General features: G+C 44.5%; 2 protein-coding genes across 7 annotated transcripts in view; both read right to left on the reverse strand.

Moving 5' to 3' along the window:
• LOC124863964 (sterile alpha motif domain-containing protein 14-like) overlaps positions 1-6,209 on the reverse strand; it is a 14,616-nt gene extending 8,407 nt beyond the window's left edge. Inside the window, exons 1-2 of one of the 6 annotated variants that reach the window (XM_047358552.1) lie at positions 5,981-6,209; positions 781-1,053 (exon numbers count right to left, since the gene is read on the reverse strand). In XM_047358552.1, the coding sequence (XP_047214508.1) occupies positions 781-892 (112 nt within the window). In that variant the 5' untranslated portion in view covers positions 893-1,053; positions 5,981-6,209. Of the gene's footprint in view, positions 1-780; positions 1,787-5,980 lie in introns of those variants that run through there. The other 5 variants (XM_047358553.1, XM_047358549.1, XM_047358550.1 and 2 more) reach the window with 5 other exon arrangements.
• A 1,767-nt stretch (positions 6,210-7,976) lies between these two features.
• LOC124864094 (granulocyte colony-stimulating factor-like) lies at positions 7,977-14,829 on the reverse strand. The gene is made up of 5 exons (XM_047358725.1): positions 12,819-14,829; positions 11,623-11,789; positions 11,427-11,537; positions 9,691-9,822; positions 7,977-9,612 (listed from the first exon to the last, which is right to left on the reverse strand). Exons 1-5 carry the CDS (start codon positions 12,832-12,834, stop codon positions 9,433-9,435), a joined length of 606 nt encoding a protein of 201 aa, XP_047214681.1. The 5' UTR covers positions 12,835-14,829; the 3' UTR covers positions 7,977-9,432.
• Between the last annotated feature and the right edge of the window lie 1,183 nt (positions 14,830-16,012).

Here is a 16,012-nt window from a genome sequence, read left to right on the forward strand (position 1 = left end):
CACACACACACACACACACACACACACACACACACACTATGTCTTTCTGTCTTCACCAGGATGTTGCATTGACTTCCATGCATTTCTATGGCTGAACCCTGACCCTAAACCTAACCTAAATCCAATTCACACCTTAGTGCTAAAGCTAATCCTTAACCCAAAAACAGCTTATTGCGTCCAGGCTTTGGGCCCCATAACTTTTGTCATTAAATTTATTAACCTCCGATCTCCATGACGACCAGCAAAGCAGCATACGTTATCATTTGCTCTCCTCTTAAGGAAACCCCCGCACCACCACACTGGGCTGATGGAGGTTTATTTCCCAGAGGGGAGGATGGATGGGGGAGGTAAACCTGAGGGGAGGGTTGGGGCTTGTGGTGGGGGAGGTGAAAAGCAGAGATGAGGAGATAAGATGTGGTGGGCAGTAAAATCAGGCGACGCAGAGAGAGAGAGAAGATGGAGATTTTATGAAACAGAGGATGGAGTGATGATGGATGGATGGATCAGAAGGCGGAGGAGGACAACGAGATGATGTTAGAGAACAAAGAGGGAGGATGAGGAAACCAGATTCCTGCGGCATTTTAGATGTTTTTGAGAGGAATGTTTGCTGAGTTCTTCCTGTTCAGTTATTCCATTTAAATAAATCAGTTTAATGTCGTAATGTTTCCTCTGGCCCTCAGGTGGCGCCAACGTGCACAGACGAAAAGATTACAAATCAATGAACATAATTATGTGTAATGTGTAGATGAGTCTGATGAAGAAAAGTTCTGTGAGACTCACCGAAGACGCTGTCTGTGTCCTCCAGGCCTGCAGACATGGCTCTGATTATCTGCTCAGAGACAGAAGACAGAAGGAGGACCATGAGACAGAAAGAGGTGATGGAAAGCAGCATCAACACATTATCTCTGTGACAGCTCTGTTGGTGAGGAGGTTCATCACGATTCTGTTGATGGTGTTCTAGGAACTGAGTGCATCTGGATCTGAACCAGAAGATGATACATGCTCTAACATCCCAGCGGGTGCAGGTTCTGCTTCCTGCTGGGCCTGGTATCCCTGAAAGGACATAAATCATTATGTTTTTATGTTATGTTTCTGATCCAGGTTGGTTCTTCTAGGACACAATAACTATGGAGCAGATTTTCTGACCTAAAACAGAACCCACTGGTCCATGTTAAGCATTCAGTTTCCTAAATAAAGATAAATAGATCTCATCTCAGACCCTGCAAACATCTCCTCCTCCTGCACCTCCTTCTCTCCCAGCCTCCTCCTCCTCCACCTCCTTCTCTCCCAGCCTCCTCCTCCTCCACCTCCTTCTCCACCAGCCTCCCTGAGCAGTTAACCTCTATACAGCCTCGTTAAGGATTCAGCTGAAACACACTGCTGCTCTGTGAAGACACATGAAGTCTCGGGGCAGGAAGTCAGGAGGGAGATGTTGTCGCTCAGCTGACGCTGCTGACCCATTTCATCACTGGAGGTCCTGGTTCCTGGATCCAGATCTGTTAAAAGCTGATGTGCCACACAGGAACCTCTTGTCTTTGTTAACATCTGTAACTCTTCAACAAGCTTTAACATCTCTGTGATACCTCCTCTCCTTCTCTGTAAGGATCCATAGCTAACAGTGAAAAACTGGACTCCAACAAAGTGGCAAAACAGCTAAAGCTCAGAGAAAACCCCTGGAAGACATTCAGAACCCCTGAAGGACAACTGAATGGTCTAGAGAACCCGTTCAAGTCAGCAGGAAAACAATCCACAGCCACACAGAGACAGAGACAGAGCTAGAAATGAGAGAAGCAGGAGAAGAACAGAGGGGGCATGAGGCCAACAGCCTGCAGCAAGCAGATGGATGTACTGAAGGAGGGAGGAGCACACACTGAGCAACAAGAACCACCTGACAGCACACAGAAAAACCTGTAAACAATGAGATCCAGAACCCACCCAACAGCTCACAGATACTCTGAAAACCTTGCAGTCACACATCAAACACACCCAAAGAGCCAGAGTCCCAGAAATGCAAACAAGCTGGAAGAAACTGCTGCAACACTTTCCTGCTGGATCCATCAACATTACGTTTTTCATTAGAAAGTGTTTTAAAGATCATCCATCCACTCATCCATCCACTCATCCATCCATCCACTCATCCATCCACTCATCCATCCACTCATCCATCCACTCATCCATCCACTCATCCATCCACTCATCCATCCACTCATCCATCCATCCACTCATCCATCCACTCATCCATCCACTCATCCATCCATCCACTCATCCATCCATCCACTCATCCATCCACTCATCCATCCATCCACTCATCCATCCATCCATCCATCCATCCACTCATCCATCCACTCATCCATCCACTCATCCATCCATCCACTCATCCATCCATCCACTCATCCATCCATCCATCCATCCACTCATCCATCCATCCATCCATCCACTCATCCATCCATCCATCCATCCACTCATCCATCCACTCATCCATCCATCCACTCATCCATCCACTCATCCATCCACTCATCCATCCATCCACTCATCCATCCATCCACTCATCCATCCATCCATCCATCCACTCATCCATCCATCCATCCATCCACTCATCCATCCATCCATCCATCCACTCATCCATCCACTCATCCATCCATCCACTCATCCATCCATCCATCCACTCATCCATCCATCCATCCATCCATCCATCCACTCATCCCTCCATCCACTCATCCATCCATCCATCCATCCACTCATCCATCCATCCATCCACTCATCCATCCATCCATCCATCCATCCATCCACTCATCCATCCATCCATCCATCTATCCACTCATCCATCCATCCACTCATCCATCCATCCATCCATCCATCCACTCATCCATCCATCCACTCATCCATCCATCCATCCATCCATCCATCCATCCATCCATCCACTCATCCATCCATCCATCCATCCACTCATCCATCCATCCACTCATCCATCCATCCATCCATCCATCCATCCATCCACTCATCCATCCATCCACTCATCCATCCATCCATCCATCCATCCATCCATCCACTCATCCATCCATCCATCCATCCACTCATCCATCCATCCACTCATCCATCCATCCATCCATCCATCCATCCATCCATCCATCCATCCATCCATCCATCCATCCATCCATCCATCCATCCATCCACTCATCCATCCATCCACTCATCCATCCATCCATCCATCCATCCACTCATCCATCCATCCACTCATCCATCCATCCATCCATCCATCCATCCATCCATCCACTCATCCATCCATCCACTCATCCATCCATCCATCCATCCATCCATCCATCCACTCATCCATCCATCCATCCATCCATCCATCCACTCATCCATCCATCCACTCATCCATCCATCCACTCATCCATCCATCCATCCATCCACTCATCCATCCATCCATCCACTCATCCATCCATCCATCCATCCACTCATCCATCCATCCATCCACTCATCCATCCATCCATCCATCCATCCACTCATCCATCCATCCATCCACTCATCCATCCATCCATCCATCCATCCACTCATCCATCCATCCATCCATCCATCCATCCACTCATCCATCCACTCATCCATCCATCCATCCATCCATCCATCCACTCATCCATCCACTCATCCATCCATCCATCCACTCATCCATCCATCCATCCATCCACTCATCCATCCATCCATCCACTCATCCATCCATCCATCCATCCATCCATCCATCCATCCACTCATCCCTCCATCCACTCATCCATCCATCCATCCATCCATCCACTCATCCATCCATCCATCCACTCATCCATCCATCCATCCATCCATCCATCCACTCATCCATCCATCCATCCACTCATCCATCCATCCATCCATCCATCCACTCATCCATCCATCCATCCATCCATCCATCCATCCATCCACTCATCCATCCATCCATCCACTCATCCATCCATCCATCCATCCACTCATCCATCCATCCATCCATCCATCCATCCATCATCCATCCACTCATCCATCCATCCATCCATCCATCCATCCATCCATCCATCCACTCATCCCTCCATCCACTCATCCATCCATCCATCCATCCCTCCATCCACTCATCCATCCATCCATCCATCCATCCACTCATCCATCCATCCATCCACTCATCCATCCACTCATCCATCCATCCACTCATCCATCCATCCATCCATCCATCCATCCATCCATCCACTCATCCATCCACTCATCCATCCATCCATCCATCCACTCATCCATCCATCCATCCATCCATCCACTCATCCCTCCATCCACTCATCCATCCATCCATCCATCCACTCATCCATCCATCCATCCATCCATCCACTCATCCATCCATCCATCCACTCATCCATCCATCCATCCACTCATCCATCCATCCATCCACTCATCCATCCATCCATCCACTCATCCATCCATCCATCCACTCATCCATCCATCCATCCATCCACTCATCCATCCATCCATCCATCCATCCATCCACTCATCCATCCATCCATCCACTCATCCATCCATCCATCCATCCATCCATCCATCCATCCACTCATCCCTCCTCTAGTTGCATATTCCTGAAGCGCTTCCCTAAGAAGGCGTTTTTGCAGCTTCCTTCCTAGACTCCTAAATCACCTCAGCTGGCTCCTTGAACCAGTGATCCAAGCCAATAGCCAATCTCCTCATCCTGTATCCAGCCATCCTGCAGAGGAAGCTTCTCTCAGCTTCTTCTCCCTGCTTCTCTCATTACCTACAGCTCAGGACCAGAGGAACCTTCATCAAGTGGTCAAATGAAAGCTTTGCAATTTATCCTCAGAATGAAAATGTGACATTGCTTTGAATGTGAAAGGTGACAAAAAGTGCTTAAAATGATGTCTACTGCTGTTGAAATGTGACTGAAACTTGTTGGTGTAGTTGAAGCTTTGAACCATGTCTTGTTTAGTGTAAACCTGTACAGAACATCCAGCTTTTTGAAGCTAAAGGAGGACCATGGCCAGTAATAAACCTTAAAGCGCGGTACCTGATGATGTACCTGACAGATCGGTACATCATCTACCTCACTGCAGACGCTGTACCTCTTGATCTGCCACTCTGCTCTACCACCACTAATGAAGCAGTAAGTTGAAGGTAGCCATCCATGATGTTTGGTGCTGGGAAACAGCTTCAGGCTTTCAGCTGCTGATCTTCAAACTGCTGGAAGTTACCACCCCATGAAGATTCAAGGAACACATTTTCTGCATAAAGCAGCATTGAAATGTGAGGACTCCTCTAAACAGAGGCTCTCCAGTTTGGCTTTGCACCCAGAAATTCTGTTCCTAAAAGTTCTGAACAGAATCTGAGACAAACAGCACTGACAGAGTTCAGAGCTCATCAGGAACCGGTGGGACTTATTATCAGCAGCATAGACCAAGCTATCAGTTTTAATAGTTCAGGATGGAAAAATCCTCCTCACCCAGGACTGAAACCAGAATATTCCTCCTGAATCTGAGGTTCACGCAGTCAGAGCTTACTGTCCTGATCTTCCAACAGTTGGAGAACAGCCACTGATAGTAAGAGATGGTTCTGTTGCTGTGGGATCCTCCTGGTTCAAACGTTCATGTTGGATTCATGTTTGGTTTTTATCTTCCTGTTATGTCATGTCCTGATTCTGTGGGTTCCTTTTTGGTTTCTCCTGCTCAGTTTGCTGAAGGATCTCATGAAGTTACTACAGGGGGACGTTTGCTGCTGCTCAGGATGGGTGGAGATGCTTTAACACCCCCTACACACACACACACACACACACACACACACAGTCTCTGCTGTTCTGAGACAAACACACAATGTTCCCAGCGCTCCGGCCGGCAGACCCAGAGGGATGGGACTGGTCTGACAGCGGCCAGGAGAAGACAAAGGACGAAGAGACGGAGGATGAAGAGGAGAGGATGAAGAGACAGAAAGATCAACAAACAGATGCTCTCACCTCTGAGTGCGTCTCCCTCTGACTGTTGTCATGGCACGTCACCCTCTCCTCCCTATGCCTCCGTGAGCAGCTGATGGACGAGGACCACGTCTCCCAGAGTTCTATGAGGTTTCTCTCGGATCTTCAGACAGTTTGAGGCTGTAGCATAGGATTCTGGGAGCTGGAGTCTCCTCCTGAGGGACTCTAGCGCTCAGCTGAAAGCTGCTTGCTGACGAATGAATGCTGTTTCACTGCTACTCAGCAGAACACTGCAGCCTGTTCCTGAAACAGCAGCTCCAAGGACAACAGCAGGAAGAGGAGGAGGAGCAGGGAAAGGATTGGATGGAGGAGACGGAGGGATGGACAAAGACAGCAGAGGATGATGTGACTAAAAAAAAACAAAACACAACAGATGATTTTTAGGCTTCGAGGCTGAAAACAGAAATATTTTATATAAATGATAGAAAATAGGAATAAATGACAGGAATCTATATCATATTTCCAGATTTGTGATCATTCCTTCTTTCCGGATCATTTCAGGTGCTGAAATTAGACTTTATATGAAGGGATTTAGCTGTTAATATGCATCAATGTTGAGTAGATAGTAAAATAAAGCTAATGATTGAGTTTTTTAGTTTATATACAGCTAGCAGAGATATGAACAGACTCAAACACAAACCTCTCTGCAGTGTCACCTTGTTTTCATCATCAAGATCTCTGTTGTTTTTTGTTGTAGCAGCGCCCCCTGCTGGTTGGACTCGTGCAGTACAGAAACGTAATCTATGGTGTTGATATTACTTACCAACTACACGGTGGCACAGCTGGTAGCACTGTTGCCTTACAGCAAGAAGGTCTGGGTTTCTAATCCCAACCTGGGGTCTTCTTGCATGGAGGTTGCTTGTTCTCCCAGTGCATGCATGGGTTTTCTCCTGGTACTCTGGCCTCCTCCTGCGGTCCAAAACATGGCTGTTAAGTTAATTGGTCTCTCTAAGTTACCCTCAGGTATGAATGTGTGCTTGGTTGTTTGCCCTGTGTGTGGACTGGAGACCTGTCCAGGATGTATCCTGCCTCTCACTCAATGACTGCTGGAGATAGGCATCAGCCTTCCAGTAACTCCAGTATATTCAGCCTGCTCTTCCACTGGTTCTCCAACACCTGAGTTTGTTTGCTTTGCATCAGAGTTCCTTAAACCTCCAGTAACTCTGTCTATTGTTCCTACAGGACCAAACAGAGCTCAGACCCAGTCGCTCCTGACCAGATGTTGGGTCCTGCTGGGTGTCTTCACCAAGTCTGCAAAATCAGAGAAGATTGTCCGTCCATCCATCAGCAACCTATAAAGCTATGACATCATCAACAAGGCTTGTTTATAGGCACAGTGATCTGAGTGTATGTAAACTTCTGATTTTGAAATAATAAAAATTATCTCTTGTTGTTCTTGTAGCAAATACGAATCATTTTGGAAATTCTAACTGACCTAAACCAGAGCCTTTCAACTCTGGAGGTGTCCAAACGACCTCCTGGTGAGATGAACAACCACAGCTGACTCCTCCTAATGTGGAGGAGCAGCAGCTCTGATTCTGTGCTTCATCTCCTCATCTTCAAGGCTCAGAGCAGCTGATTGTCTCCAGGATCTGGTTCTTTCAGGTATGATCTTGTTACCATATGAAATACTTTATGTATTTATTTTCTATTTCTAAGAGAATTATTCAAAAATATATAAATTAATACATTTACATAAATACAAAATAGGAATTTATATTGAGTCCTATGTTTAAAAGTAGTTCAATGCAGACAAATGCAAACACAAATACAATATTGCATCAAGAGGGATAAACTGAAAGTAGTTTTTACTGAAAAATAAGAAAACCACTGTTTGAACTATAAATAAATACTTTTATTTATTAATACATTTAAACTGTCTTTCAAATAAAAATCAAGAATTTATTCATATTTCTCCAGAGTTGAATCTAGATGTATTCCAGACATAAAGACAATATAAATAATCAAATATAAAAAAGATATTGAGATGCTTTTATTTAGAAATTCAGATGATTTTATTTTTGAAACATAAAGATAGAAATATCCAGGATTCAACCTGAGTTATGTGAGGTCATGAGAGGACATGTGGATGTGATGTCATCATTGACATCATCCCCCCCCGCTAGCTGAGCTCTGATCAGGCGTTCGACCTCAAACGTTTTCAGTGTTTCAGCTTCACATTTAAAACCTAATAAATATACACTAACAATATAACCCAACCCACAACCAACCAATAGTAATAAATACACCAATAAATAATACATATTATCAATAACTTAAAAAATAGCATAAATAATCTGCAGCTGATAAATAACAAAAATAAAAGCTCCTTTTGTTGACGGGAGCCATCAGGGCTTTCACAATAAAAGCCTCTCTGTTACCCTGATACCTCAAAAACATAAACAAATAAACTGGTCACGTTTTCTCAAAGAGATCTTGATACTTTCTCTTCCTGCAGTTGCTTTAGAACAAAAGTGTTTTAGTAAAGAAACCTTTACTGCAAAAGGCAGAAACAGGAAGTACCTGTTTCTCTGATGATAATTAAATTGAACAAGATAACCGTTTATATAAAAACATATCTTTTGGTGGTAGAGGAGTAAAAATGTGTTTCAGCACGCTGGCAGGTGGCAGCCTAATGTTCCTGTAGTCCTGAGATAAGGAGGAATAAACATCAGGAGAATAAATGTAAGATGTGGTTGATCTAATTGTTTCTGCTGTAATTAATGTTAGAATCTGATCCGTGTTTCAGCCTCAGGGGTTCGTAAACATTAACAGTCAGAAGATTATAAATCAAACTCTGCAGGTTGGTAGTTGTTCTGTCTGCAGCTTCACTGCGGTGAAACAAGATAAACAGCAGAAGAAGAGAGTTCATCTATGCGCTGAGCGGGTCCAGACCTGCAGGGTTCTGTCAGGCTCACAATAAGCTCTTTCTTCTTAACTTTAAGGTCAGTACACATTTCAACACATTTCTTCCTGCGGCAGCGCTCACATTCCTGCTGATCCCCAACTCATGAAGCAGCTCGACATGCCGAAACAGACACAGACCTTCAGGATTCTTCTGGATCTGATTCAGTGTGGAGATGAGCAGGTAAGAAGGAAGAGGACGTCATCCATCTTCATTCCTAGAAATATCTCAGCAGTTCATGGTCTGATAAACTGAAGCAGCTTTTAGGTTTTTAATGTGCAGCTACTGCAGAACAGAAACAAACTATGAGCTTTCTCTGTATCAGGTTCTCTGGATCCTTCAGTCTGTTCTGCTTTAGCCTTTAAAGAGTCCAATGAAAGAACACGCAGCAGATCATCAATAGCTGATCACTGAGCAGTAAAGATCCTCTCATATGATCTCAGCTGAGCTCTGATCCTGCAGATCTTTAAAGTCCACATCGTTACATCGTGTCATTCCTGGTGGGCGGGGCTTAGCATGTACCTGCAGGTCATGGCCTATAGGTGATGAGGACTTTGAAGGTACGGTTCAGGTCATGACAGAAGGAGCGCAGCTGAGTCAGCGTCATGTGGACCGCCACCTGGACACTGTAGCTGTCTTGGAGATGAGAATCCAGGTCCGAAATGGGGTTCTGATCCAAATAGTCTTCTCCGAGTTGTGCCTCTGTCAGCTGTAACAGACAGACAGCCAGTCAGACGCCTGATCACATGACCATTAGTCACACAGCTCACCTGACGAGAGGCTTTACCTTATTGATGTGGTTCAATAGGTCGCGTAGGTCCGCTTTTAAGTCCTCCAGACCACTCGTTCTGCTGGACAGAACCTCCAGTAGGTTCTGGTACATCTGAACACCTGCCAGCATTCGGCTCACACACATGTCCTGTAGGGGGCAACAAATAAAAACAGCACGTTACATGATCCTCCTAAACAATAAAAACACGTGACACCAACTAAGTGGTTTAGAAACCAATGAAGGTAGAAAAGACTGAAGATCCCTCAAACACCTCTAGAAACTTCTCAAGAACCTTGTGAAACAATCCTAACCTCATTATCCCCTAGCCAGACAGGAACCAAGGAAAAGACAGAGAACATTTCCACTAAAGGAAAGAAGGATCACCAGGAACTTCCCCACAGTCACTGAATCTACCATCAAGTAACCACGACAACAACTTTAATGACCCATTAAGCTTCTCCAAGTACCTTTAGGAGCTCCAGAAGGCCTTACAGAACCCTTACAGAACCCTTCTAAACAATACACATTTTGGAATCTAACTCTTGAATTAACTAACAACGTTCCAGAGTTAAATGTCTATAAAGGCTCAGAACCTCACAGAAGACTCAAAACAAGCCCTGAGTGAACCTCAAATTACTGTAAGTAAAACAAAGTCTGAAATGGGGCATTATGATCACCATAAGCACATGCTCAGGGATCTTAAAAGCTATCATAATGTAGAAACCCATGGGACCAGGCGTGAAGGCTCAAAAATCCATCTAAAACCTTTAGAACCATCTGAAGAACCTTGAAATAACATCATTGTCCCAAAGCTGACAGGAACAAGATGAAAAATAAATTCATAAAGATAGAAACAACCACTGAATAAACAACCAACTAAGCATGACAACACCTCTATGACCCTTACGGTTTTCTCTTTGTATCTCCAGGAACTCCATAAGTACTTTCAGAAATTCCCTAAACAAAAAACTAGTCACTAAAAACGGCTCCCTCTCTAAGTAACCAATGAAGGAGAACAGTCAACTGTCCTAATCCTGACTACCTTCAGGATAACTAAAACCTAATAAAATACTCAAACCAAGCCCTGAATGAGCCGCAAACCATTTGAAACTAAAAACTCCACAAAGGAACCACACAGAAACCGAACTATCACCAGAAGAATCCACTCAAGGACCCATAACAAACCCCAATGGACTAAGCATAAGAACTCAACAAGTAGTAAGCTCTAGAACCTTCTCAAAGATTTATGGAATCATTGTATCATTCAAAGTCCTGGAACTCTGTGGAAGTCAAAAAACATTCTTCCAAATAGTCCTAAGAACCACCTGAAATGTCCACAAACCCGGAAACTTTGAGCATACCACTTCAAAAGCAACAAGAAACCTGTCAAAACTACAACAAACCTCATTTAAGAGATGAAAACCCCTCAAAGACACGATAATAAGCCTAAACCTTCTTCTAAGAACCACTGAAAAAAAAGAAGCCCAGTAAATCATAAAAACTATCTCTATGGTTCTTTTAGAACCACGGAGAAGAAAAATACTGTCCAGTACCCAGCAAATCAGAACATCTCTTAAACACACAAAAAACTGTCTACATTTAACCCTACAACCCCATGAGGAAACCTTAAAACAGCCTAAACTTCCCTCCTGTAACACAAAACCAAAACCCTTCAGTCACAGTGGCAACCTCCTAAATCCATTAACCCTCCAAAAGACCCAACCCAGCCCCCCTGGACCCAGAAGACTGACCAGGGTGAAGTGTTCAGACAGCACTTTGAGGACGGGGGAGGAAGGGATCCCCATCGACACTCCCATCATCTGCAGGTTTGACATCTGACTCGAAGAATCGAGGCTGAAATCCTGAGGAGGACAGAACGGCGTTAAGAACCAAAGAAGAAGAAACTGCTGTGTGAAGACCAGCAGAACCAACCAAACACATGTTTACCTTGACCGTAGCAGTGTGCGCTGCAGAAATGTCCTTCAGGATTTTCTCACTGAGGGTCCTCGCCTCCACGGCTGTTTCTCTGAATGCAGGCGGCAAGTTGGATGGCAAGCCGACGGGAGCTGATTGGACTAAAGATGCACACAGCAAGTAGTGCAGCAAGATGGTGACTGGAGAAAGGAAACAAATCATCATTAATCAGAAAACAATATTTAACAGGAAGCATAAAGACGATACACTGAGCAACCGGAATCAACACTGTGGTCCTGCTGATTTAAAAATGGTTGGACCGTAAGTCTCCCTCATTTAGATTCATTCAGTTCAGACAGTTGGAGCGTAAGAACTTAAAAACCTATAAATCCCAGAAACAAAACTGAAAATGTGGAAGAAGCGCAGGAAAAGTCTGGAACTGAAGTTAAAATGCAACATTGTTTGACTTCATTTCAGGGTCTAAAATATTGAATTTCAGTCTATTTTCTGTTCAGTTAAATTGTCAAAATGTAGGCAGAAAACATGCATTTGTGTAGGAAGTGCAAACTCCAACATGCCTCCTGGATATCATGAAGGACGGAGCAAATTTGGATTTTAAGCAGGAAAATAATATTTCCTTTTTTATGTAACTGTTAGTATAACTTCCTACCAGATCTGGAACACATCTCAGAACTAGAACAACCAAAACATCAACCAACTTCCAACCAGAACTGCAGAACTGCAGCCCAGTTGTAAAGCAGTACCCCCAACGAGAACCCTGAGAGATCTCAGCAGGGTTCATGAAGCACAGGTGATGCTAGGCTGACCGTGTGTCTCCAGGACATCATGAGGAACAAAGTCCAGCCAAGTTCCCTCTGTGCAGATCTGATGACAGGCTGGTGGTTCTGGCTTGTGTTCCCAGAGGTCTCGTCTAAAGAACATCTATATTTAGATGTCTGTTAATCTTTAACTTTTAGACCAAATAAATCCAGATTTAAGTAGAAAACATCTGGGGACGTTTAGACATATTTCCACTCATAAATCTGTTTATTAATGCTAGTGTCAATAATATCAACAATGAACCACATTTAACACTTTCATTTTTACTTATTTCTTTGTTTTGGCACCACCAGCCTGTCATACCCGCCCTCCCGTCGTAGTCCAGAACCAGGACCTGGACCCCGTTCTCAGAACTCTGCGGCTGTCATGTGTCCCAGCTGTGGACCTACCTGTCCAGGTGTCCATGTCTATCAGGGCGGCCGTGCGTGTGCTTGTGTCAGTGTGTGTCCGCTGCGCAGCTCCGGAGCTTCTCTTTCAGCTTCCATTTGGATCAGTTTGGACCTTTTATCTGCGCTCTGCTCCGCCGCGGGGTTTCCCATTGACGGGGACCAGAGTCATGCCGCAAACCCGGAGTTACGAAGTCTCTGAAAACCTGAATGCGTCACCGCTGTCCAAACCGGGGGCGCGCAGCGCACACGGAGAACAGCGCGATCTGAGCCTGCTGGGCGGGGACTTGGCAGGTAAATCACGTGGCTGCGCACCTTTTGCAGTGGACTTTAAATCACTTCCCGGTGTTGACCTGGGATTGAGTGTGTTTACACACCAGTAACCAGCAGAGAGGTCACCTTCAGCTTCTCGGTCCTCCAGATCTTCACCATCTTATCTGCACTTGAAGATATCTGGACTCCTGGTTCCTAAACACCTTCACCTCTCATTCCAGACAGTAGTAGCGGCACCTGTAGAATATTTAAAGCCTCTAACTTGTGTCCCGCATCCTGGCAATATATCAGATTACTGATTTATTTTATCTTCTCATGCGGGTTTTATGATTCTGTAAAATCTGAATCTTCTGCAGAAATCCTCTATGAAACTCATCGTTTTTATTCAGAACAACATAAATAAATAAAAAACAAGTGAAAAAATGTTTTTACATAAGAAAAAGTAAAAAGAGTGAGAGCTCATTTGTTTGGTCTTTCTTTGCTCTCTTTCTAATTTCATAAATAAACTGGAATCATCCATCATCTCCTGTTAGTGCCTGTGTGGCTCAATGTGATGCAGAGGGAACATTATAGCTCCGTTCTCCATCTATGAAACATCTGACTGTCCTGCTAACATGAAGCTACAGATCGACTGCAGAAATCCTCCTGACTGCATGAACACTGTCCTGCAGGAGAGTCTTAGAGAAGGTGGCGGTTCCTCCATCACAAGTCTGGAAACACAAAGTCAGAGGTCACCTCACATGCTGTCAGGCTGCTGACCCTGATGAGGGTCAGGATGAGGGTCAGGATGAGGGTCAGGATGAGGGTCAGGAGGTGGCATCTGAGTGGAAACGTACAGAAGGTGCATATGAGTATTAACCTGGGTGTGTTTTCATTGTGTCAGTGTGCTTTGTCTTCCTGTGTGTCATCATGTGTGTGTCGCTCTTTAAGAAATCCTGGAAGCTTGTGAGTCAGCAGGAAACTTGGAGAGTCTCATTTCCTTATAGACTTTATTCCTGTCAGAGATCCGTTGATCCACCAATCCTGAGCCGGAGAAATCAAATTCCAGCGTTTCCTTCCTGTTGTATTGTGTTAGAATAAAAACTGCAGTTTGTGGTGTGAATCAGGTACTGGCATGTTGTAATCTCATTTTCTGGACAAGCTGATTCTGTTTGATTCGCACAGAGTTCTGTCATCATTTCATTATTTTCACAGGGATTCAGTTCTGCTCAATAAAAATGAACTGAGAAAATGTGACGTAGGAAACAATATTTCAGTTTGAGCTTCAGTTTCATTCCCGGCCTCATGGTTCTGCTGCTGCTTCATACAAAGTTGACCTTTCTAACCTTAATGTTCAGTGCTGGACCCGACGGTATTATTAGACTGTACGGGAAAGATTCGGTACAGCTAGAAAACAACTGGGCTGTTTGCAAAAAAGTTGTGAATTGGCTCGGAGTTCAATTCCTTTGTAGCAGAAGGTCCTTGGTCCGAATCCCGGCCTGAGGTCTTTGTGCAGAGTTATTAGTGCCTGTTCTCGTTATGAATGTGTTGGTTCTCTCTGGGTTCTCCTGCTTCCTCCCACAGTCCAAAACCATGACTGGTCCCTCTAAATTGTGCCCTAGGACTTAGCATGTCTCTGTGTTGTCCTCTGATGGACTGGAGACCTGCCCAGGGTCCTCTGCAGGAGCAGCACCATCCCACAATCCAAACACCTGATTGGTCCAGTTCAGCTTTAGGTTTCACAGCCAGTTCCTTTGGTGCAGAAGTTCTAAATGTTTTACTTCTGACTGCAGGTATTTCTTGAAAATCACAATTAGTACAGTCATAAAACCTAAAGTAGTTTCTTCTTCAACATTTCAGAGGTCACCTCCTCCACAAGCTGAAGCTCGTTGGGCTTTAGGATCCAAGGAGGAACCTATGAATCCAGTTTCCAGCTGGAGTCTGAGAGATTCTTCTGATTCCATCAAACTGGGATCAACATGTAGTTGTAAAGCTAACACAATGTTCTACTTTGATCACTGATTAAATATAAATGCAGTATTTAAAATAATTTATTAAAGAATAAATGAGTTCAACAGGAAATCAAACAGAAGCTGCTGGAGACCAAAATGCTTCAACTTATATTACACTGGTTTTAAGATGTTTATCCAGAAAGAATCTGTCAGTTTGATGTTTAAAGATTGTTCTAACTGTAACCATTTAGAAACAGGAGGAACGATGGGTTCCTCGGTGCATAAATGGTGCTAAAAAATAAAGCTTTTCTTCACTGGCTCCTTGTTAAATACAGAAAAACTCTCCTTACAGGTAAAGTTCTGAATTACCAAGATCGATCAAACATCAGAGGTCTGATTGTTCCACATGTTTCCAACTGGACCTTTCCTTCTCAGACTGCAGGTTCACTGAAGGCTCCTTGAGGTTCATGTAGAACTGACCCTGAATGATCTCCCTGGAGGAGGGATTGCTGCAGTTACCTGAAGCAATCAGCTGTGTTGGAGTCATTGTTGTCTAAAATATGGTGTTCCTCAAGGTTCAATTATAGGTCTCACACTTCTTCTGCTACCAGTAGGTGATGTCATCAGGAGACAGTATGTACGCAATACACTGTTGTCTCCTGGTGGCCGGAGACACATTGGTGCCCTTTTTACGATCATCATAATGGTGGTCCTCCATTTTGATTCCTCATGAGGTATGTGTTGGGACCAAGAGCTTTCATGCAGTGGGCAGAAGGTCATTGTTGGTGACTTCAGATTGATCAGTTTTGGAGGATCTCATCTTTTGACGGGAGCACCAGCAGGCCAGAGGTCATCATCGACTAGCGCAGCACCAGCCTGGACAACCAGGTCAGCCAATCGGTTGAAGAATCTTCCCAGCTCTTAAGGTCGCTGTGGCACTTTTGATGTTAGCTGTGAGTATGGAACGTGTTTTAGGAGACCTTAGATGGGACA

This window comes from Girardinichthys multiradiatus, chromosome Y (genome assembly GCF_021462225.1).
Source record: "Girardinichthys multiradiatus isolate DD_20200921_A chromosome Y, DD_fGirMul_XY1, whole genome shotgun sequence".
NCBI classification, from domain to species: Eukaryota; Metazoa; Chordata; class Actinopteri; order Cyprinodontiformes; family Goodeidae; genus Girardinichthys; species Girardinichthys multiradiatus.